This window comes from Emydura macquarii, unplaced genomic scaffold (genome assembly GCF_026122565.2).
Source record: "Emydura macquarii macquarii isolate MOO-44397 ecotype Brisbane River unplaced genomic scaffold, CSIRO-AGI_Emac_v2 contig_2795, whole genome shotgun sequence".
Classification (NCBI taxonomy): Eukaryota; Metazoa; Chordata; order Testudines; family Chelidae; genus Emydura; species Emydura macquarii.
In genome coordinates, this window is record NW_027132932.1 from 4,441,645 (window position 1) to 4,464,455 (window position 22,811).

At 40.4% G+C, this 22,811-nt stretch overlaps 2 protein-coding genes and 1 non-coding gene across 4 annotated transcripts in view; 2 read left to right on the forward strand and 1 right to left on the reverse strand.

The window, feature by feature from the left end:
- Positions 1–6,132, forward strand: part of PTCD3 (pentatricopeptide repeat domain 3) — a 30,725-nt gene extending 24,593 nt beyond the window's left edge. Inside the window, exons 18-24 of the mRNA XM_067567615.1 lie at positions 109–187; positions 291–381; positions 963–1,048; positions 2,143–2,291; positions 3,169–3,210; positions 3,787–3,945; positions 5,422–6,132. Coding sequence (XP_067423716.1) covers positions 109–187; positions 291–381; positions 963–1,048; positions 2,143–2,291; positions 3,169–3,210; positions 3,787–3,945; positions 5,422–5,467 — 652 coding nt within the window. The 3' untranslated portion in view covers positions 5,468–6,132. The remainder of the gene's footprint in view (positions 1–108; positions 188–290; positions 382–962; positions 1,049–2,142; positions 2,292–3,168; positions 3,211–3,786; positions 3,946–5,421) is intronic.
- LOC137166108 (small nucleolar RNA SNORD94) lies at positions 713–844 on the forward strand. Its single transcript, XR_010923565.1, has one exon. It is a non-coding gene; the product is annotated as a small nucleolar RNA SNORD94 (small nucleolar RNA).
- A 2,005-nt stretch (positions 6,133–8,137) lies between the features above and the next one.
- Positions 8,138–22,811, reverse strand: part of IMMT (inner membrane mitochondrial protein) — a 33,560-nt gene continuing 18,886 nt past the window's right edge. Inside the window, exons 7-14 of one of the 2 annotated variants that reach the window (XM_067567613.1) lie at positions 21,982–22,118; positions 20,771–20,874; positions 18,631–18,766; positions 17,112–17,241; positions 11,956–12,179; positions 10,444–10,575; positions 9,882–10,011; positions 8,138–9,251 (exon numbers count right to left, since the gene is read on the reverse strand). In XM_067567613.1, the coding sequence (XP_067423714.1) occupies positions 8,644–9,251; positions 9,882–10,011; positions 10,444–10,575; positions 11,956–12,179; positions 17,112–17,241; positions 18,631–18,766; positions 20,771–20,874; positions 21,982–22,118 (1,601 nt within the window). In that variant the 3' untranslated portion in view covers positions 8,138–8,643. Of the gene's footprint in view, positions 9,252–9,881; positions 10,012–10,443; positions 10,576–11,955; positions 14,062–17,111; positions 17,242–18,630; positions 18,767–20,770; positions 20,875–21,981; positions 22,119–22,811 lie in introns of those variants that run through there. The other variant, XM_067567614.1, reaches the window with a different exon arrangement.

Sequence of the window (22,811 nt, forward strand, 5' to 3'; positions counted from 1 at the left end):
AGCTAGTCATGGAAATGTTACTTCATTCAGATCTGACCATTGCTCCATTTCAGCCAGTTTAATTACTATTGAGTTCTGATAGATTGCATTTTTTTCCCTTTTCTGCAGTGGAAGCTTCTTTACCCTGTTGTGTATGATGGAACAACTTGATGTCATATTGAAGTGGTATAAAGAATCTGTCCCTTCGGTAAGGTGGTATCTCCATGTATCTGGGCAGCATTAGTACTTAAGCTGTAAATCTGGAAGAGCAAGGCAATCATACCAGCTAAATTGCTGTCTCTGTTCATCAGCTCTTCTACCCAAATCCTCAAGGAATGTGGGATCTCCTTCAGGCATTGGACACAGCCAACCATTTGGAAATGGTCCCTGAGATTTGGAAAGGTTAGTGGTAACTTGGTTTCTTGGATGCCTGTGGTAACCTAAGGCGTGTCTATACAACTCACCTGATAAAAGGGGTAAGGCAGCATACTAGTCATTAGAAAGCCACTTAAACATCACCTGGTTTTCGGTGCAAATTATTGCAGTACATCATGATGCTGTCATGTTCGTTCCACTTGCATCTTCAGAACACAAACTCACAGCAAGCATAGCCTGGCAGTGCAACAGCAACATCAGGACATCTTAGTATGGTAGTTAAGGGGGATAGAAGACAACAGTTGCACAACTAGTGGAACTATTCATTCAAGGGGAGAAGACATGGCTGTCCTTTAAATCGGCAATGATGATTGGCGCAGGGGTACGGACCTCAGCTGTATTATGGGAGCTGAATGTAAATGTTTTTGTCCTGCATGTGGTGGGAAAAGTGAGAACATTTACATGAGAGTGGTGCCTACATCTGAGCTGCTACTTAAATTTACTATTAAAAGTTTCCCTCCTTATTCCTTGGGAGGGAATCTTGGGTTTAGGATGCAGAAAGGCTCCTGAGATGGCTACATTGCTAACCTCTCTCTCTCTTTCTTCAGACATCAAACAGTTTGGGTTTAGCCAGAGACCTGAGCTATTGAAGGGGATGTTGGCTCTGATGGCCCGGGAGAGTCACCCTCAGGAGGTGAGGCTTATGAAGTGCTCAGTGGGGGCAAAAGTGTCACCCTGACTTGACTGTCTACCGGTGGGGGGGTGTTTGTTTTTTAACACTAAGTGCAGAGCATTAGAGGAACTAGAGCCGTTCTTGTAGAGGTAATCCTAAATTTTCTTTCACTATAGAGAGACTCACCATAAATAACACAAGTCTGTCTATTTAGATTATTATAAAGCTCCTATTAACAGTTCTAGGTGCCTTTATTAATTTGAGATTTCAATATATGACACACAAGCCTAACATCCTCTCAAAAACCAGGAAAGGGGGAAAACTTGCTTCAGCTTTCAACATGCATCTCCATCTTCAAAAAAGATGGGCTTTGCAGCACACCGTGACAATCCGAACATTAGACTTGGTGTGGACCAGCATGGGAGAGGGGCATGCACTCCAGTACTCGGGTGGGCCCTTCACGAGAACACCTTACATAAAGAATAGATCTCTCCGTTCTAGAATTAAATTGATCTTTCTCTGGTGCGTGTCTGGTTTGTCATCTCTGAATTTGTAGGGATGAGGAGCCAAATTCCACGTTGCTGGTGTAACTCCATTGACTTCAGTGCAGTTGCACCAGGAATGAACTTGACCCAAGATGACTCAAAAATATTACGACCAAGGAATCTAGACTATCGTCATCTGACTTACTGAGAGAAGCTGTTATTCATTGGGGGAGAGAAATGACATTTAACTCCCTAACTTTCAGTGACGTTCAAGGGGAGTGAGATGCATAATTGCCATTTGTGCCTTTTGAAAATCTCAATGGAGATTATTTTTTTTAAAATGTGTAGATGCTCGTGACATGCCTGGTCCCAGGGGTTTAATATGAAGCTCCTTGCTGCAGCTTTCCAGATGTCATCGGGCAGTAGCCCCCTTTCTTGTCTTAGTATACAGTGACTTACAGCTGCAGGGGCCCTTAAAAATCATCCAGTTGCAAGCCTTCTGGTGGAGCAGTCTTCTTACAAAAGAGGTGCATTTTCTGATGCTGAATGCATGGTAGACAATGTCACTGGTAAAGAAGAAGCGCCACAAGTTACAGATGTTTTGGTGCTAATTGAATAATCTCTTCACAGACTCAGATGTCATTTGCCAACTGTACTGCAGAAATCAAATCTATATTGGAAACTCAAGAGAAGAATAAGGTCCCTTTTAGGTTGCCAGCCAGTGCTCTGGGTGACATGACCTTACTGTTCGCAAGGGTGGGCAGAACCAAAGAAGCCTGGTGAGTGTGTGGCTGCTGTGAATTCTTGTCCTGCTTGCATCCTCAGTATCTCCAATTCAGGTTTTAATCACAGACTGCAAAACTGATGTGCAGATGCTTTTAGACTCTGTTGTCAGTGGGGAAAAAACTGCTAAATCATAAATTTTTCTTTTGCCGTTTGTCTTCTCTTTGGTGCTGACTGATTGAAGGTTACAATCTTCCCCTGAATAAGATGACCTAGAAGTAAATACAGTAGCTGGCATAGGAAATATCCTACACACTTGCATGCAAATAACTTTATGCAGCCAGATTTCTTGTAATTGCACTAAAGAAACTAGTCTGTGAACATTTTATTTATAAAACTCTTGGGGTTTTTAGACTTCTAACAAGGTAAAACTTTGCCATAATACAGAATTTCAATTCAAAATGTTGTTGCATCATATGTCCACTCCCCAATTTTGGGATCTGATCCAACTCTCATTAAAGTAAGATCTCCCATTGATTCACTTCAGTCAATACATTTGGGAACAGACCAAGTAGTGGTAGGTGCCATTATATAAAGTTGCACAGCTACATCTGTTTGAATTTTTTTAAAGCACTTGGGGTTTTTGTAAGGGCACATGCAGCACATATGCCTGCAGTGACATTTTTCTTGGTATAAGGCAGCCATAAATTAGTCGCTTACTTTAATTTGCAGATAAAATAATTGAATTTTTCAAAATGGGTATACCAAAAGACACTCTTTAATGGGTGCTTTCCACATATTGCTAGAATAGCAGACCACATGTAAAAGGTCTTTAATGAGGCCCACAATTCGGAATAGACCCTTCCTAGTGTTCCAAGTAGAAGTTTGTCTTAGCATGCGATTGATAGAAGTATTTTTTTCTTCTTCAAACAGGAACATGCTGGAGTATCTCAAAAAGAACAATAGAGTCCCCAGGTGAGTTCATTTAGTGGTCAGACTTCAGGTGGCAAATCTCATAAGACTTTGGTTGAGAGTCTTGCATTCTGTTTCTAGGTGACAGTAGCAGTGTGTAGTCTGATTTTTTCACATCTTCGCTTCCTAAGTATGTGAACAGTTCAGTAGTTTTTATTTAGGTGAGAACGACCTCTAAACAGGGCTCAAATAACTCCACATAACCCTAAGCTCCTGTTCCTCTGTCTCCACCACCGAGAATACTACCCAGCACTGGGCTCCTCACATTGTCACATGTATAATCATGTGTCTTCCTCAGTTAGGGTGGGCCTTTTCAGAAGTGTTGGTCTAACTGTTTGCGTGAAAGGCAAAGGTAAGACTCCCATTGATTTTTAGTGAGAGCAGCTAGGCCAGATCTGACCACTTCTGGAAACCTCCCCCTAAGCAAAATATCAGCAACTGAAGGTAATTATTACGGGCTTGGGTGTGGTATGGGTACTCCACACTGGGGCTCAACTTATTCCTTCCCAGGCCAGGCGGCTCCAGCTCTGCAGAGCATTCACTTTTTTTTTTTTTTTTTTTTTTGCTTCTCACTTGCAGTGACAAGGTGATGAACGAGGTCTTGACCTGCATGAAACAAAGCAACAGTCCAGATCAGGCAGTTAAGCTAGTAAAGTTGGCTGCTGCCTTTAGTCTTCATACAACTTCAGCACTTGCAAGGAGGGTGATAGAGGAGTTTGAACTGTCTGAAGAGCAGAAGTAAGATGGATTGTTTTATGTATTTGTTCCGCATCCACTGTCAGCAGTAACTAGGGAAATCTCTGTACCTCTTTGCAAAAGGCCCAAGGGAGAATTGGCTTTCAGAACACCACCCACGACTTTGTTGTAGCCATCACTCCAGTCCTTGGAGAAAACCTGAGTGTTATTCCCATGCCCTTCTCCTACCACTTGTGAAGAAAGGTCAGTTATGAAGGTGATTAGATTTCACGTTTTAGTGAGTCACCTGCCAGGGTGTAGTTACAGTAAAACTTCATATAAAAACAAACCAAAAAAACCGTTTCCCTGTTGCTGAGAGAAGGATCCTCCAAAGCCGGGGAAGCTAAATAGAGACACAGTGAAGCTGTATTTAATGGCACTTCAGGCATCTATAGCTGCAGATATGCATCTCATGGGACTTTCCCTCTGCATCTTTTAGGTGCCTAAATAACTTCATAAAAATTTGGACATTTGAGTTTAGTCAGAATAAACCAAAAAAAGTGGCCTAAATTTTCAAGTGACTAGTGAATTTTGGGTGCCCCATGAGGGACTCGTTATTAAAAGAAGCGAATGTATCAGCTGGTGCTGAGCACCCACCCTCTGAAAGCGAAAGCCCTGGAAGATGTCAGAGTGGAGCACCTAAGCCACTTCTGAAAATACATGCTGTCTTCTCTCAGCTCAGTGAATCAGATGTTACCACGAGTAGGTAATGCTTTCGGGAGGCTTTCTAGTGTCTGAGCTGACAGTGTTCCCTTTTGAGGAACAGACTTGTATCTGAAAAAACTACTGGAGCAGCTACATGTCAGTGTCACCCTTAACACCCCAAAGGAAAGGAACCTTACTCTGCAGATTGTACTGCAGCACTGAGATTATTCCTCCTGAGGCTCAGTATGGCTTGGCTTGGGGATATGAAAAATCATTTAATGAATTAATGTTTAAACTTCTAAAAAATTGAACGTTTAACTGCTTAAACATTAACTTACCTGCAGTTGCTGGGACTGGGGATGCTGCAGCCTCTTCCCGGGGACTGGGGAAGGGAAGGGAGAAGTCCCTGTAAGGCTGCAGCCCAGCTTCCAGCTGGAACCAGGGAATGGAGGGACAAAGTGCCTGTGTGGCTGCCCAGCTGGGACTAGGGAGGGGAGAAGTCCCCAACAGCTGCTCCTGGGACTTGGGGGGCAGCCCACGGGTGTAATTGAATGTTTAATTAAATCATTAAATAAGACTGCTGCTCACCATTTAAACGTTTAGCAGCTTACATCCCTAGCCAGCCCCACTTCTCCCTTTCTCCTGCTACAAACAGCCTGAGGCAGGGGTTGTCTTCTTGGTTTCCCTCGGCAAGGGAGCTCTCTAGCAGGGAGGACTATGGATAGGTGGAAGCTGAATATAGTGTTAGAATATTTTGCAGTCAACTGTCCTTTCTGTGACAGTGTCACAAATCTGTTGTAACAATGACAGTTAAATTGTACCTTTCCTCCCCAGGAAGGCTCTGGAATTTGCTGAGCCACACAGCATTGACAGTGACTGACTGAAGCCCTGGTTCTCTGGCTTTCCCTGTGAAATAAAGAATGGCAGCAGTTTCTCACTGCCTGTGTGTGGGCTGCTTTGGCGAGCTGCACTGATGATTTCACATCTCTCCAGCCAGTGGATGTCACAGATTAAAGGATGCTAGGCATAAGAGACTCTTGCTATTCTGCTTGCAGTGATACGTCTTCTCCCACCACTATCCTCAAACCAGCTAGGAGAGATGATGGAAGTTCTTCCCTGTTAAATGCTCCCCTAGTGACTTGTCTGGGATGTATGATTGAGTAGACCGCATCTCTATGAGCCTTACTGGGACAATTACATGTTTTCTATTGATTTAGTCTCTGGTGAATTTAACACAGCCTTCATCAGTGTCTTCTAGGCAACGTTCCTGCCACCCTGTGCAGTCAGTGGATTGTGCTATAAGTTACTCTGCAGCATAAAGGAGCTGATCTGTGAAGACTCCTCCATGGGCTTGTTAATAGTACCTCTCTCCCCTGTAGGGTTCAGGAATAGGCTTTGGAGCCCAGAGCTGGGACAACTGCTCTGTACTGTGAGCTCTGTGGCTCCTGGGACTGTGATTCCCCCATTTTGTCGTACTCAAAAAAGCTGCTGCTTTCCCCCAGCAGAGAGCTGGAGTGACAACTTCTAATAGTAGGCAGTACTGCCTGGGGAAGCTTGATAGTTCCCTTTTAACTACCAGCAGGAGTTTATGGTGTCCCCAAACCACCCACACCTCAGAGAGTTTAATGTGCCAGGATCCACTGTGGGAAGAAAGAGGGAATTCCTGTCAGGTTTTAATCTGCCTTCTCAGATGAACCATCTTTTCATGGAAGAAGGTCACATGTTGGTAGTGTGAAGAACCTCTGGGCCCAGATTAATTCATTCTTTTCATTTGTAACATACTTTACTTTGCTGGAAGCTATGGAAGTGAAAGGTTAAGCTCAGCAGTGAACGCTTCATTTCTGTATGAAAGCAGTTTCTATATCCACCACTGAATGGGTAGTAGCACTTGTGAGAAAAAGGTTTGGAGTAACTGACTGACAGGATTAAAAATTAGTTAAACACTAACAGATCAGACAGGGGAAGATGCAACTCTACAACAGTTTGAATAGCCTAAACCCTGTCATTACAAGTAATAGGAATAAGAGGCAAGCTGCAGGCAGCCACAGGAGTCCCTGCCATGTGTTCTGCTTGATTAGACATAAGTAAAGCAAGGGCAGCTCTGTCTCCCTTTACCCCAATTGCCATAATTTACAGCTTAAGAAAAATAGTGCAACCAACAAGCCTAGGCAGATGTTTCCAACTTTGTGTGAGCCAGGGAAGAGAACTGGTGGTGCTTCCTGATGCAGGTACTTATCACACAAATATGGTTACTATCAACGTAGAGTTTCTGGAGCACTGATTTCAAATTAAAACAGTAACCTTTTTAGAAAGGCAATTCTACCTGGCTTTGTCCTAGGCCTCAAATATGGAAATAGATCCTTCACGTCTTTCACCTATTCTTGCTTGCATCCATCACCCATGAGGATACAGCTAGAGTTTTGCAGTAATGGCTAGCATTGTTACTGTATCCTTCAGCCACTACTTAGGTTCATGTAAAGCTTAAAGAGCAGTCTGATTTTTCCTGTGGGAGTACTGCTAGGACCACAAAAATTTTTCCAAATGTTTGAAGCTGACAGTTAATAGCAAATTTTGTTGGTGAGAATTGACATGCCAGCATTGTGGGGAAGTAAATTAACAGGGCTATAGCTATCTGTTCTAGTTAAGTAATTAATATCCCACTTTTATGCTCGGATTTTAAAGCACAAAGCAAATTTAACCACATGTATAATGAAACAGGGAAAAGTTTATTAGATTTGCACTAGTTCACACTGAATAAGGATAAATAAATGTTTGAACAGGTCTACTTCATCTTCCATGTAGGAACTGAAACACAGTAAGGTGGGTGCATCTGTAGTATATTTTGTAAATAAATTTATGTAGTTTGTTTCACAAGACACTGGGCCTGCCATACTGCGGAATGTGGTTGGTTCTAAGCCAATTAGAGTTGATCCATTCTACCCAAATTAATGTACACTTCAAAGTGAAATATAGGTGGAAAGTTCCTTACCACTAACACCTTGAACACGCAGAACAGGGAAGCAGTCAGGAAACCTAGCAGAATTATCTTGTAAATCTGAATGTCTTTTTGTGTATTTGAGCCATACTTTATCTATTATGGTAATAGAGGCACAGGATGTTTTTAATATCTTTCAAGATGTTTTCTGGTTAAATATGTCAATGTGCGCACATCTGGAAACTTCCTGTCCAAATTACAGATCTGTGCTGTTTCACAGGTTTAAATTAAAGCATTTCCTTATACTGTGAGAGGATGCACTTGTTTTGAATTGCACAAGCTCATGGATATTCTATTTCTATATTGTTTATCGTGGTGCTACTCAAGTATTTAAAATACAACTGCAAGAAATAGCATCAGCAGTTATACTAAGTAGGTTAAAAATGACAAGGGCTAGTGATGGTTAAAACTGGAATTCGTACATCCTGAAAATAATATATACTAATAATGCACAGTTAGCAAGAGATGTGGCAGGTGTTTGCCTTCCTCAGCTTCAGGCCAGTGATACCAATTCACACATCACTGAGCTGCTCTGGTACGGTTAGATGTTGCAATCTCTTCCTCCTCCTCTCTGCGTACGAGGTAGCAGACAGTTTCTATTCTCTGGGTAATGTTCTTTCTGCTTGTGCCCCTTATTTGTATTTGGTAACATATTTAAGTAAGATAATTGAATAGTAGAAGAGATGTTTTTTACATCTTGTTTTATTCAACTGCACCAAGTGGCAAATCAATAATGGTGGGTTACAAACATTATTTTGGTTGGATCACAAGCCCGATCAGCAGTACAACCTGGAAACAAAATTGTTATGCAAGCTGCAGAGAAAGCATCCTGAAGTTTGCTGTCATGATGACTGAAAACAATACAAATGCAACAGGTGGTGAGAATAAGTTCAGTGTGAGGAAACATGACAGTGCTGTGGTTTGTGACATAACTCGTTTCTAGTCCATGCCATGGTCCTGGTTTGCAAACCCTTTTATAGATCATTTGATTTCTTCCCAGCACTTAAACAATTCTGCATTAGACTGCTTCCAAAAATATAATCTTAGATCCCTAGCATAGATCATTGCACTTGAGTTGTTCCTAATCCCATTGCACTGGCATATGCAGTCAGGATATCCACTACTTGTTTAGTTTCTAGGGTCGTTCGAGCTTCAGTCAGCCAGTCCTGCGCCACTCTCCTAGACTCTCCTTTCAACTGGTTGACAAATTTAGCTGCCAGCTCCAGATCTCCATGTTCAATGCAATATGAAGCATAGGACAGTAATTTAAATGTGTCCAGATCTTCAGGGCTGAGCTCAACAGGTGGCTTCAGTTGCTGAGGATAAAACAGGAGAAGTGACTGTAGGTAAGAAAGCAAGTATTGATACAAACTGTTTCTGGTTTCATCGATCATAGCCACTTTTTTTGCCAGTTTTTGGACTACATAGAAACGTGCCCTGAGCGCCTCTTCGCTATAGACTCCCCGGGTCAGAGATTCTTGGGGGATAGCTGCCACTAAGGCTTCAGTAAATGCATTGTCAGAACAGCTGGCTTTGATGGCCTCAACTGCACACGCCAGTGGTTCAGTGGGACTATCCCCAGATGCTGTCTTCATGCTGTATTTTAAAGCCTCAACTGAAAGCCACAACCTATGTGCCTTTCTGGCTTCTTCTTCAGCAACTGCGTGACCTGCAGAATAAACCCAGAAAGAAGATTTTCTTAGACTGACAGTGACAGACACACACCAATGTAACAGCCACATCAAAGTAAAGCAACGATAAAGATCTGCACCCTCATAGGTCAGTTTAACACATTAACAAGCAAAAGCTAGTTCCCTTTCCCTTTTTTCTTGTAACTATTTCTGCCTTTTGTGCCTCATCACATACTCACTCAAAAGCTCATAGTTAATAAGCTTCTTTTATGGTTTTATCTAATTCGGTGTATTTAAGTTGAAGTATTTGGGTAACTCCATTTAAAATAATATGGCATTATTTCCTTAAAGAAATAACAGACTTAATATATTTGTACTGTCCAGGAAAGGCCTGGGTAGTAAAGGACAAACATTTCTGGAGGAAGATCCAGGACAGGGTGTGTTGGGGGTCACTGCAGTATGGTGTGAGTGTAGCTAGCAGGCTGCAGTTACATAGACGCTCAAGGTGTGGCTGTTCGTGAGCAATCCAGGTGGGAACTACTAAAACAAGGCATTATAAGAGCCCCAAGGTTGCAGGGCAAGGCTGAGAAAGCCCCTGCTAGTCTGGATCATGCCCCAATATGTCACCGTCATTACAAAACGTTTCTGCCCCATTTTCCAGTACTCACTCTCCACTGCCTGCTCAATTCCTTTCAGCCGGGCGAAGGCTGTGTTGATATCCAAAGTGAAGTTGTCGAGTTGTTCCTGAGTAAGGCGTCTGAATTGCATTTCCTGTTCACTGAGCTTCTCAGACAAGTTCTGAAACAAGAAAACTTAACATAAATCTAGTACCAGTGTAAACAGTAAAACAAATACTTAATGAAAAGAGATCAAAATTATACATTTATACCACAGATCAGTAGCCCTGGCAATCAGGCACCCTCCCTCATTTATGAGGGTAGAATCAAACACGATTGCACCTGCTGTTTAGTATCAGCAAATCCTCTCCTACAGCAAAAAGATTAAAAGGAATAGAACCTGAAGTGATCAAATAGTTAGTGTATTCCATCCCCTTTCAGTACAACTGGCTTCATTCTATGGCCTGTATTAAAGTGACTGATGGATGCATTTGTAAGATTGCTGTCCAGTGGGACCCTTACATGATGTGCATCTCACAAGGCTATCACAGAAAGCTAGATACCATCCAATGTAGTCCCCGGCCAATTCATTATAGATCTCTTCCTCCCTCACCTTCTGAAACTCCAGCTTGAGTTCCTGTTCTTGGATCTTCAGTACATCTCTCAGATGATCCGTGTGAGCAGCTGCCTGCCTGCGGAGCTGGGTCCTCATTTCACTTTCCATTACTTCTCGGACTTCTTCTGTCTGTACAGAAACAGGCACTAGCTATAAGCCTTCACCTCCCAACTGCTTGCTGATAGCAAGGATGATGTTATTTCAAATTAACCCAACAATTTTCTTGAGGACATATTCCTAATATCACTGAACTTTTAATAAAAAAATTCCATATAACTTTACATTTTTTAAATTAACGTTTTAGAGACACCTTGAAAGTTCTCCTGCTCTGTTGGTTTGTCTTTCTAATGGCTGAAAGTCCACAATGCTAGTCATCAGTGATTATACCCTCTAAATAGTTAACAGTGCTTGTTTTTAAATTACAGACATGTATAAAAATAAACTGCTCAGATAAAAATATAGAGATAAAAAAAATCCTAAAAGTTCCCAAATCAGCTCAAATTAAAATGCTTCTACTTTTTTTCCTTCACTAACTCCAGTATTTTATTTCAAGCTATGCCAATGGTTCTCAACCTATTTACCATTGTGGGATGCATCCAGACCATACGTATACTACCCCTATGGTCCTGAGGATGTCACATGGGCTGCAACTGTGTGATGATTGGCCCGTAAGCAGCCCACAGGTTGAGAACCACTGAGTTATACACTATATCAGAGTATCTGCTGATAAACTTGACACTAACACTTATTTCAGGAGTGGCTGTATGTTTTCCCAATCCCTACATGTCTTTTGCAATAATGAGTCACTTGGGAAGTCAATAGGCTTCTTTCTTGTACTGACCTTCCTGTTAGTGAACTGTTCTCAAACTAGCCCTGGTCACTAGTTATTTTTAGTTATTTGAACAAATGGGATTTCCACTTTTTTCCTCCCTTTCTTCAAATGCCATGACAACCTGGACCTCAAGCAGCTCAATTAAAATAAATGGGGAAAAAAGCTATTTTAACAGTGAATATCAAAATCAGATGTGGCTTTGGACAACCAGAACCTAGGGTGAAATCTTGGCCTTATTGAAATGAATGGGAGTTCTGCTGTTGACTTCAGTACAGCCAGGATTTCACTCTGGTTTTCAGAGGTGCACGCATGCAAATTTCATGTCCAGTTAGTTTGCAAGCATTCTCTATGGTTTACTGGCCATATATGAATACAAATAACCAATGTTTGTGTGTAATAGCTGTGGTTGAGTATGCAATTACATGGAACATTTTAAAAAGTCCTTAAGTGACTTAGCAGCTTTTGAAAGTCTTAATCTACATGCCTAATTTGCACACACATTTCTGAGAGTCAGACTCAATGTCCAAAGCTATATTACTGTTTTCTAAGCAGCTGTCACTATTAATTTGCAGTTTAGAAGATGTCAGACTTTACTGTTGAATACCACTGCAGGCAGAGAACATTCTGGAAAACAGCTGCATGGGAGGATCAATTACACTCTGCAGTACTTATTATACCTTTTTGTCCTGGTCGAGCTGGATTTCGCTTTTGTGGTGTTCTAATGCTTTTGCCACTGCTATTTCAAGTGCTCTCTTATCTTCCAGTTTTTGCTTTTCCAGTGCTGCCTCAATCTGCTGCTGTTCTCTCACTCTCTGATCTGCCAGTTCCCTGTTTAGTTGGTCAATACGACGATGAGCATGAGCAATGAGAGAATTTAAGTCATCCGTAGACAGCTGACCAGCTAAAGAGAACGAGTTTTATTAGAAACAGATCACTGGAGAAATAGACACACCATGGCTCCTGTCCCTCCCAGCACATGCACACACGAAATAAGATCATCCTGAGGTCACAAACTGGAAATATTTAATATTCAACTAGCACCTTTTATCCAAGGATCTCTGCACCTTCCTAATACTCCCCCTTTCCCTGCACTGACACCCATCCAAGCCTTTCCGGATAGCATGTACAAACTAACAAAGTGCATTATTTTTGCCTAAATATAAGAAAACTACCAAAATGCTAATTGCACAATATTTCACTCTTAATCAACACCCTGCCAGCCCTGTTTTAGTGCCCCCCCCCACCATGTTAAGTCTAATTTAGAACTGTAAGCTCCTCATGGCTCAAGAAATGCCCTTTTAATGGTTTTTAAAGCACCATGCAGCTATTAGGTGATGATAAGCCATACAGAACCTCAAAGGATGTAAGTTAAAGCAGATCCAAAATCTAGGCGAGACTGGGTACGAATGGACAGTGAGCTTGCTGGAGCTCAGTCCTCCGAAGACAGAGGCAGTGACAGCGAGTGAGAGGCGAGCAAGCCAAAGTACTGGCAGCTGTTATACAAGTTCCTCTGACTTAGGGTTTATCTTCAGCATTTGTTACCGAAGTTCACAGGTTGGGGGTCTGGTTGATCAAATAATGGCAGAGATCAAGACTACATCTGCATCTGGTCAGAAGGTTGCACCCTTTTTTTTGGGATGTAGATCTTGCCACCATGATTCATGCCTTTGGCACTCAGGACCAGACTACTGCAATATGTGCTATACAGGGCTCTCTCTCAAACCCATTCCCAAGCTGGAACCAGTGCAGAAGGTGGCAACCATGATTACATTATATTAGTGCTCCAGGACCTACATCTGCTATTGGCTTCTGAGTGGAGTTTAAAGGTGTTGGTTCTTACCTATAAAGCCTTAAATGGCCTAGGTAGGACCTGAGTTCTCAACCTGTTGGGGGTGGGGGGAGGAGGAGACAATGGGAAGGTGGCCCCCAGCATGGAAAAGGCTGAAGCACTGGCCTTCAGCTATCCTACGCAAAGTCACCTCCTCCCCCCAAGACACTGGCTGGCCCAGCAAAGACTGACACCTTTGGGAGTGGGATTTTATTGGGGGGAAAATGTGCTGTGAAGGCAAGTTTTTAATCCAGTTTAAGACTGCTGATCAATGATTAGTATGACATGTGGACAGGTAGCGAAAAGTGCTGCTCCTGTCATGGAGTGTTGTTTGTAACTCCATGTTTAAGTTTGATGTCAAGGGAACACAGCTCAAATTTTCCAAGCATCTATTAATTTTGACATCAAGGTGTGCTGATTATCTACAAATTCCAAAGAGGTGCTCAGCACCTCTGCAAAAAGAGGCGAGTGGTGCCTCAAGTTGGGCACAGAAAAATTGTGAGGGACCTAAAATTAGTGGGCACTCGAAAATTTAGGCCCAAATGGCTTATCCAGGGTGACCCAGCAAGTCAGTGGCAGGACACAAAAGTTTCTGGTTCACATTTCTGTGCTCTGACTCATCTGTGATCAGCATAAGAGTATCCCAGGGACATGCCAATATTCACACAAGAAATTTAACCACGTAGTTGTTAATATTTACAGCAACTCTTACCTGAGAAGCAAACTATTTCAAGTTTATGGTTTACAAGCACAGACAAGACCCAGAGTACACAGAGAAACTAAATGGGAAGCATCCCAAAGCAATCCTCAGTACTAATATATTTTATAAATGCAGCAACATAGCACTCAGTTGATATTGCCTAGTTGTAAAGCAGTGCACAAACAGAAAAAGACTTGAGAAATAACATTCATATGAGCAGAAAAAGTTACAGTAACTCACCTAAATCATTTATCTCTGCAACAGAAAGAGGAAGGGTTGGAAAAATTAATTAAGTCAATTAACAGCAAGTCAATTAGTTGATAAAAGCATGCATAAGTATAAATGAAAACATATTACTTATAGCTTCATATTTAGAATGCCTTAGCATATCATGGTGAGTTTTTTAGTCAGACTGCACAGCTTTTTCTTTTTGTTAACGCTCTTAAGTCCCTTTAGAATACCAACATGCATCCCACAACATCAAAGCCCCTAAAATTACATCTCAAAATCCACAAATGTAGATTTTAGAGCCTTAATAGTCATAGCAAAGGAGCAGTGCAGATTAAGTTAAAATGGGTTTAAGAATAAGGAGCACAAAATTGAATTGGGAAGCACAGCACAGCAATACACTTTGAAGTTAGTCTTTCAGTTTAAATTATTCCAAAGCAGAGGTGTCCACAACAGACCTATTTATAGACACACAAACACTTCAGAATACAACTCTGAAGCATTTAATTGTGAGCAGCAATGTGGTTCATTAAACTTATCAAGTTAATTTGCTCTAATGAAGCTCTCTCAAGACTGAAATTTAAGGCAGACCAGCATGGGGAAAACTTCTCCCAGAAAACGCAATGTGAATGTGTCCTCTTTGTGCCCTTGCCCTGCAATTGATGGCTTGCAGGTGGGACATCTATGTTTCAGAGAACCCAACTGAAGTGCACTGTCACTTGCAGGATTGGGGCCCAAGCAGGGAAGCTAGGAAATAATTTCAAGAATTAACAGAGTGTAGGACTACACACCTTAAAAATAAGCCTGCTACAATTCATAGCAGTGAGTTCCAATATCTTCATTTTTCTAGACATAGCCTTTTACACAAAAAGGCTGGTCACATTTTTGACAGATTCATTCTTATCATTGTCTAGATCATTAAATAAGCAAATTTTATTAAACATTTGCAAAACAGCTTCTCTTTTTTAAGAGAAGTTGGCAAAAAATTAGTTTAGCATCTGCAGAGAGCTGGAATGTTATTCTTGGGCATGAAGTGAGTTTTTATGGCCATGTTACAAACACCTTAAAACTAAAAGTAATCACGAAAAATATGTAAACTACCGCAGAATGCTTCAGCACAACATTATACAAAATTAATATTAATACACAACCTGTAATGTCCTCAAATATGTTTATGTCTACAATACATCTACTGCAATTCAGAAGCTAACTCATTAAAAGTTATGAAAATTATTTTTGTATTTTGGGTCTAAAACAAAATCTTAGATGCTTTGGTAAACCATTGCAAAATCATAACAATTTGGACAAGATATGCCATATCAGGTACCAATGGAAAGGTTATAATTCACTAAGCACATTAAATGTATGTATCAATATTGTATTGAGTGCTAAATATGTAATATGTATAATATATCTGTATCCAACGACTTGTGCTGTGTTTCTGGGTGACACCCCAGAACCCGGCTATTACACCTTATGAGCAGATATCAGAATCACATAGAATATTATGCTGCTTAATGGCCATCAAGAGAACTCAAAGTTACTATGAATCCAGTGAAAGAACCCAAGGGCTACTACACCTTATGAGACACTAGGATATATAAGAACATGCCCAGGGACAGAGGATTCTGAGGCTTTTCCATGCCATGTGCTGTGTGCGGCTGTGTTTGGAGCAAGCCACATGGTGAAGGGACATAAAAGGCAGCTGCGCCATCTCCACATTTTCTTCATTCCTGCTTCTGACCTCTGGATCAATTCATCTGCAACTGAAGCTGTGAAACAAAGGACCGAGACCCATCCAGGTACACCAGAGACTTTACAAGCCTGCAAACTCCACAATTCTACTGAGAATCTGATATACATACAAATGATGTAAAGTCCATGTATCTTATTGCTTTGACCATTTAATATTTCTCTTATCGTTTATTTCTTTCCTTTTATAATAAACGTTTAAGTTTAGTTACTAAAGGATTGGCTGGCAGCATGGCATTTGGGGTAAGATCCAAACTTATTGATCTGGCAATGTGGCTGATCTCTTTGGGGTCAGGAGAACATTTTGGTAAAGGGAATTTAGAGTTTAATAACTTATCTCTTTACTGGATCTTGTGGCTGACTGAGAGCCAGAGAGTGAAATGCAATAAAAGGCAGCTGTGTAATTTTTTGTTTTAGCTTCTTGATAACCAGTGTGGGGAATCAGAAGCACTGTTTGTAACTGGTTGCAGAATCTAACTGCAGTGTTAGCCACCAGTTTGGGAGAATCCGCTCTCCTTTTGCAGCCTGTCCGAACCTTGGCATTTCCAGGTAGGCTACCCTAGGCCCGGACGGGTCACAAGCTGTTCAGTAATATCTCAAGAGAGCTTCCCTATGAAATTAAATGGACTTGCTCCATTTCAGTTAAAGTTAATTTAATCTAGCTAACTATACACTGGCTACTTAACCCATATTCTATAAAAACACATGGACACAAGTATAGAGCTTTTTAAATGGCTTACTGCTCTATATACAGAATGTTACTGCTGTTCCATTAAGGATCTCAGTAGGAAAATGTTACAGATTTGATTTTTTAATGGAACCAAGTAAAAAAACAAAACAAAACAAAACCAATTTACTCTAGTTGTTCAGTAAATAATAGTTGCTTGTGCTTTATTGAAAGGATCCCTTTAAGTTGCTCTGACCTTCTCTTTCGATTATATGTGCTTATTCTACCAACCCTTGGAAGTTTAAAAGACTCCATTAGAGGATAGCACAAGTACTCTTTCAATGTCAAGTTTCACTGCTGGTGCTTTCTTCAAGCTTAATGAATAAGTTACCCAGAAACCATCTCTTATGATTCCATCAGTGAGAGCATAATTGACCTATAAATTACCCATTCAGAATGAGGGCATTCTGTACCAGTTGGTTCAAATGACTTGGAATTTTAAAGTTAATTCAAAATTGATCAAATTAAACTAGTTACAAAGGACAAAAAACAGGAAGTTAAAACAATTGTGTCAATGAACAGAGTTGTAGTGATCTTGGAAAACAAAGTGCTTTGTGCATCATTAAACATTAAAGGTAACAAACAGTCCAAGACTTACTTAGCCCCTTCCAGCCAGTTTGTATCTCTGGAGTGATACTATCCAGTTCTCGTTGAAATTCATCTCTAGCTTTAGCCACAAGTTCATGGTACTGAGCTACTATCTTCGCCTGAGATTGTGCTGCCTGAACCTACAAGATATAAATAAATAAAAATTGGATTAGAGGAGATGTCTATTGCCAATTTTTAAGGCAAATTTGCTAGAAAAAAAACTGACCTCATTAGTTTTCACTCAAACTTCTCATGTACAATAACTCATTGCTGGAGCTATTGAGACTTCTCTCCCATCTACACAGTACATACACTGAAGTCAGACTGTGCCAATCAATACCATAGACAGGACTGTAAGTGTATGTCTACACTGCAATAAATGGCCCATGGCACAGCCATGGCTGGCCCAGGTCAGCTGACTTGGGTTCCGGCTGCAGTGCTATAAAACTGCAGTGTAAACGTTTGGGCTCAGGCTGACGCTGGCTCTGGCATCCCGGACACCAGCCCAAGCATCTACACTGCTATTTTTAGCCTTGCAGCCAGAATCCTGCAAGCCCATGTCAACTGACCCAGGCTCAGATTCAGTGCTGTAGGTTTTTTAAACCAGCACTGTGGACATACCTCTGGGTATCCAATATCCAGGCTGAACACATCCAAGAGTTTAGCCCTGTAATGGAACACTGTTCAGGTCGTATCTACATTCTAGGTCAGCCCGTTTGGAGACAACTATGTTATATCTGTAGCTGAGATTGGCCCTAGAGCTGTTGCTCTAGTTTAGATCTGTGTGCCCATATTCCTGTCAACATATAAAGACAGGAGACGAAGCATATTTCAATAAAAGGAGCTTTATAAGTCTTAAAAGCCTGGCAAGGCAGGTAAGTTTTATCCTCACTTTCCAGGTAAGTAAGCTGAGGAAGAAAAGTGAAGTGATTTGCCCGAGGCTACGATGAAAATCATTAGATGAAGTTCCTTGCTCTTAGTTCTGGGTTCTAATCACAGGACCATGGTCTCTGTCTTTTCCATCTTTCAAAGAAATATGAGTTTCTCATGAAGATTAAAGAAAATCTCAACTCTCTAAATCACCTGTAAAATCATTTTCAATTTTTTCCTGAAGAAGGAAAAACAAAACAAAAAAGAATTCAACTCAAGAGTATCTTGAAAAACAATTGTACCTGAATACATAAAAGTAAGTAAAGCTTTCTTAGTGTGCATCTATTTACCCGTTCTTACTAATTTCCAACTAGCACCATGATCAAAAGCTACAAGTTATCCAACTGCCATCAAAGTATTCACCCGCTACAACAGATCAAGTAATTAAGCTACCCTTTCAGGACTGAGTTACATTTTTTCCCCACCCGGATCTTGTGAAAATTGTTCATTATGACACATCAGCTCAAAAAACCTCAAGTATATAGCTTAATGGTTCTGAATTTATACTCAATATTTTTTAACTCTTGCCGGAATTCCTGCAGATGCTGACAAGTGCCCATCATGCTAATGATGATTTATTAGAACAGCCCTGATGTTACCTTTTTTACTTCATTGTCCAGGTCAACTATCATATGATGAAGATTCTCTTCTGCAGCAAGTATGTGAGGTTTGGCCCCAGTGAGCTGAGACTTCCTGACATCATCAATCACACCCTTCATTTTCTCTAACTTTTCTCTGAAGAAAGGCAGAAGCCATCAATTAGCATATATAGAAGTTCTTATTATTAAAACTAAGATTGTGTCACGGGTTTTTAGCAAAAGTCATAAACAAGACATGGGCAATAAACAATAAATCACAGAAGCCCAATCCCTGCCGCCTGGGGCTGACAGCCAGAGCTCTGCTGCCTTGGGCTGAAGCTGCAGAGGTCACATAAAAATCACGGAATCCATAACTTCTGTGACCAACTTGTAGCATTATAACTTATTATCTGCACTGGCAGGGAGATTGATTAGATGACCTAGCTGATTTCCTCCCCCATCTAACCCCAGCTCTAGATTCTATGATTAACAGATTGAAACTAATTCAAGGAGAGCTTTAAAGTCCAAACAGAGCTACTAGAGAGTTCGATGTTTTTATCAGGTTTGAAATTAAGATTGCATTTAGTGTGAAATTTTCCTTCATGAGACTATTTGCCTGAGAAGGTGGTTGTGAGGACATTTTGTAAGCTCTTTTAGTTTTATTCTTAAATTGTGTATGCAACTGTACATTGATATATGCAGGGAACTTGGCTGGATGAATTCTGCCAAGTCTAACTAAACTGATATTTGAAAACTGAGCCACTTCCAGCTGATGCAAAGTTTAGTACTAACAAGATGCTTACATTTGTAGGAGTGATGTGGCTGATTTAAAAAGTAGTTTTGGCCCCAGTTTTTTGTGACAAAGGGGAGAGAATTTTTTTTTTTTTTTTAATTTAAATTTTCCCCATACATAACTGGAAACTCAATGTTTCCTGATCCAAAGCCCATTGAAACAAATGGGAAAGACTCTTACTGACTTCAATGAACTACGGATCAGGGCCTAAATGAATACAAGCAATAGAGCAAAAAGTAAACTAACAGCCAATCAGATTTTTTTTTTTTTTTTTTTTTTTAAAGAAATCATCTTTTCCCCTTTAAAAAATATTGGCTCCAGTGATATAGTCCAACTATTTCTAACAGTAAGGGGAAGAGCACCATTCAGCACACCAATCTTTCAAAATTTAAAAGGATTTTTTTTTAAGTTTACACAGAATGGCAGTGGCTATTTGAAGCATTTTGCTAGCTTTCTGGTAGTTTTTTACTGACAGTCTTTCCAGAGTTCTGCCCACATGCTTTCAGGATTCATTCTTTTCATCTGCCCACAATCTGTTCAAGTTATTGAAATTTTAGATGTCCATACTCCTTCCACATACACAAACCCTTTTTTAAACCACTGAAATCACTATGCTTCAAGAGCCTGCATAAGATACTAAAAACTCATTAATGAAGACTTAAAAGTAGTCATATAATACTTTAGGATTATGTGCTGAATGAGCCAAAAAAGCAAGGGTATTTGGCTTATTTTTAAATTTAAAGTTTCTAATGTAAATAGCACACAACCCTAAGGTGCCTAACTTTACGTAACCAAGTTTTAAAGTTTTGGCCAATTACATTAACCCTATACATACAGAGGGCAGTTGTGGAATATCTGCAATAGGTTTACTAATAGTATTTAAGTTTCTCCTAGGTTTTATCTGCACAAGATATTGCAGATAACAAAATATTATATTATGTCCACTGTCTCTTCTAATTAAGAGTTCAGGTCAGATTTGGGTTGTTTGGTATCAGTGCCATAGAATCTATGACCCAAGCATGATCTGATTAATTCATTTGCTTTATTAGAAAAAGGAAAGGGAAAAATGAAAATATCTAAGATTTTATTGTTTCAGATTCTCCGTCATATCAGTGTTCAGTAAAATACCAAATCCAGAGACACTTGAGAAGCATAACCTATGCACTCTTATTCATGAGTATGTTTAGCTAGATTCTTTGGTATGGAATAGGTATACATATAATCTAGTTAGGAATAAATCAATCAATCAATCTAATTTGCACAAGAACAGATTACTATGTATTGTTTCTAGAAACCAATTATGAATTTCTGCCAAATTAGACACTGAAGATATTAAATTAACCCTTTGAAATGCTAAGAACAATTTACTTGGCTTTCAGAAGGGCATCAGCAGCTTCATCCACAGCCTTCCTGCGATCTTTCAATGCTTCTTCCAAGGTCCGCCACTGAGCTGATTTTCTCTCTCCTGGAGCCTAGGAAGCACAAGCTTTCTAATTAGTCAAGTTATAACCACTAACAAATTATCAGCAAAGAGGGAAATTCAAGAGAACAGCAGAAATTTAAAGGTTTCTAAACTAATTTACAACTGAGGTTAATTTTAAAAAGGTCATGTTTCAAGCTGTCATTTAAAAACAATTATCTTAGTTACTAACACCAAAAACTGAACATTTTAAAAATCTATTTTTTCTTCAGAATGTATGCTGTTACTTCATCCACTTTGTTCAGACTGAATAATGAAAATGAACTCATTTTCACATTGTTCTCTTGCACAAGGACCAATATGGCAGTCTTTGGGTTTGGACACTAGTGGGAAATATTTACTTGTAGGCTGCTTTTTAAACTTTAATACAAGTATTAGTTTTTGTATTTTAAAACTAACTTTTTAATACACAGAACCTGGCCATGGATGCCTCTACCCAGATCCTGGTGTGGATTTGCAGAGACTATGGCCTGCATTTCCCACTCTCAAAAAGCCAGGCTGGAGGGGACCATCCAGTGTGAAAGGTGTCTGCTGGTGGAATCTCTCAGGAAGCAGGTGGGAGAACTACAGGAGGTGATGGCTAGGCTGAGGAGCATCTACATGAGGAATTCATTGGCTGAGGAAGCCATCCAGTTAGAAAGGACTGCTGTCATGCCATTGGGGGAGCAGGATATGGCTCTGCCACAGGGAGGACATCTCATGCTGCAGTGAGGGCATTGAACAATATTTAGTATTTTCATTCTCAAGACACTTTACATATATTAAATGTTAACTCTCTGAACACGCCTACTGAGCAGATAAACAAGCAACATCCCTATTTCACAGGCAGGGAAATGGAGGAACAAAAGTGACATTAAATGTTCAAACCCCTCCCAAAATCCCTAAAATTTTAATGAAATAAATTTCACATATGGAAAACTTTCATAATTTTAGACAGACTACAATAAAGACTAGTAATCAGCTGGGAGACTCTAGAGACTAGCCTCAGGAGAAAAATCTGATATTATATTATCTAATATCTTCAATTGTATGAGAAGAAACATTTCTAGATACTTCAGTAGACAAAGTAAGAGCCACATCAGCATTTTATTCATTTTACCTCAGAATTATCCATAGCTTCCTTCAGTATCTGAGCATGAGCATTAACAGCTTGCACTGCAGCTTCCTGTGCAGTAATAGCCTGAAGGGTTACTCGAGCAGTACTGCTTAGGGCGTCTTCCAAAGTTGCTGCAAGAGCTGTGGAAAAAACAGTTAAAACACAGATAATTTTCTCTATCACCCTTACCATAATAATAAGCATTTGCACATATATGGGTAACACTCATGTCCCCCCACTATACTTCCTCAACTGTCCCCATTATGTTATTTTCAGCCACCCAAAAGGATTAGCAAGAATTCCTTAAAATTATCAGTTTGTGGACTGTGCTGCATCAAGGGCAAGAACAAAGGTTCTCACTATTCTCTTTTCAATAAAGGGTCTTTCTAAGATACCAATTTGTCACAAGTGGGGAAAGTCACTCATTGGGTGGGACTATATCCTACTCTACAGAAGGGAGGACTTACTCTAACAGGTCTTTTTCATCTCTAGTTATTACAGTAGCCCTTCAAAAGCAGCAAGAGAGTTCTTCCATCTAGAGATGGGATGTCAGAAAGGTAATGGGGCAGGAATAGCAGACAGAATTAGGCTATGTCTACACTACCACTTTTGTTGGTATAAACTTATGTCACTCAGGGGTATGAAAAAAAAAAACCACACCCGAGTAACATAAATTACACCAACAGAAGCGCCGGTGTGGACAGCGCTATGTCAGCAGGAGAGCTTCTCCTGCCAACAGAGCTATTGCCACTCGTTGGGGGTGGTTTAATTCTGTAGACGGGACAGCTCTCTTCCATTGGCACAGAGCGACTACATGAGAGATCTTACAGCGA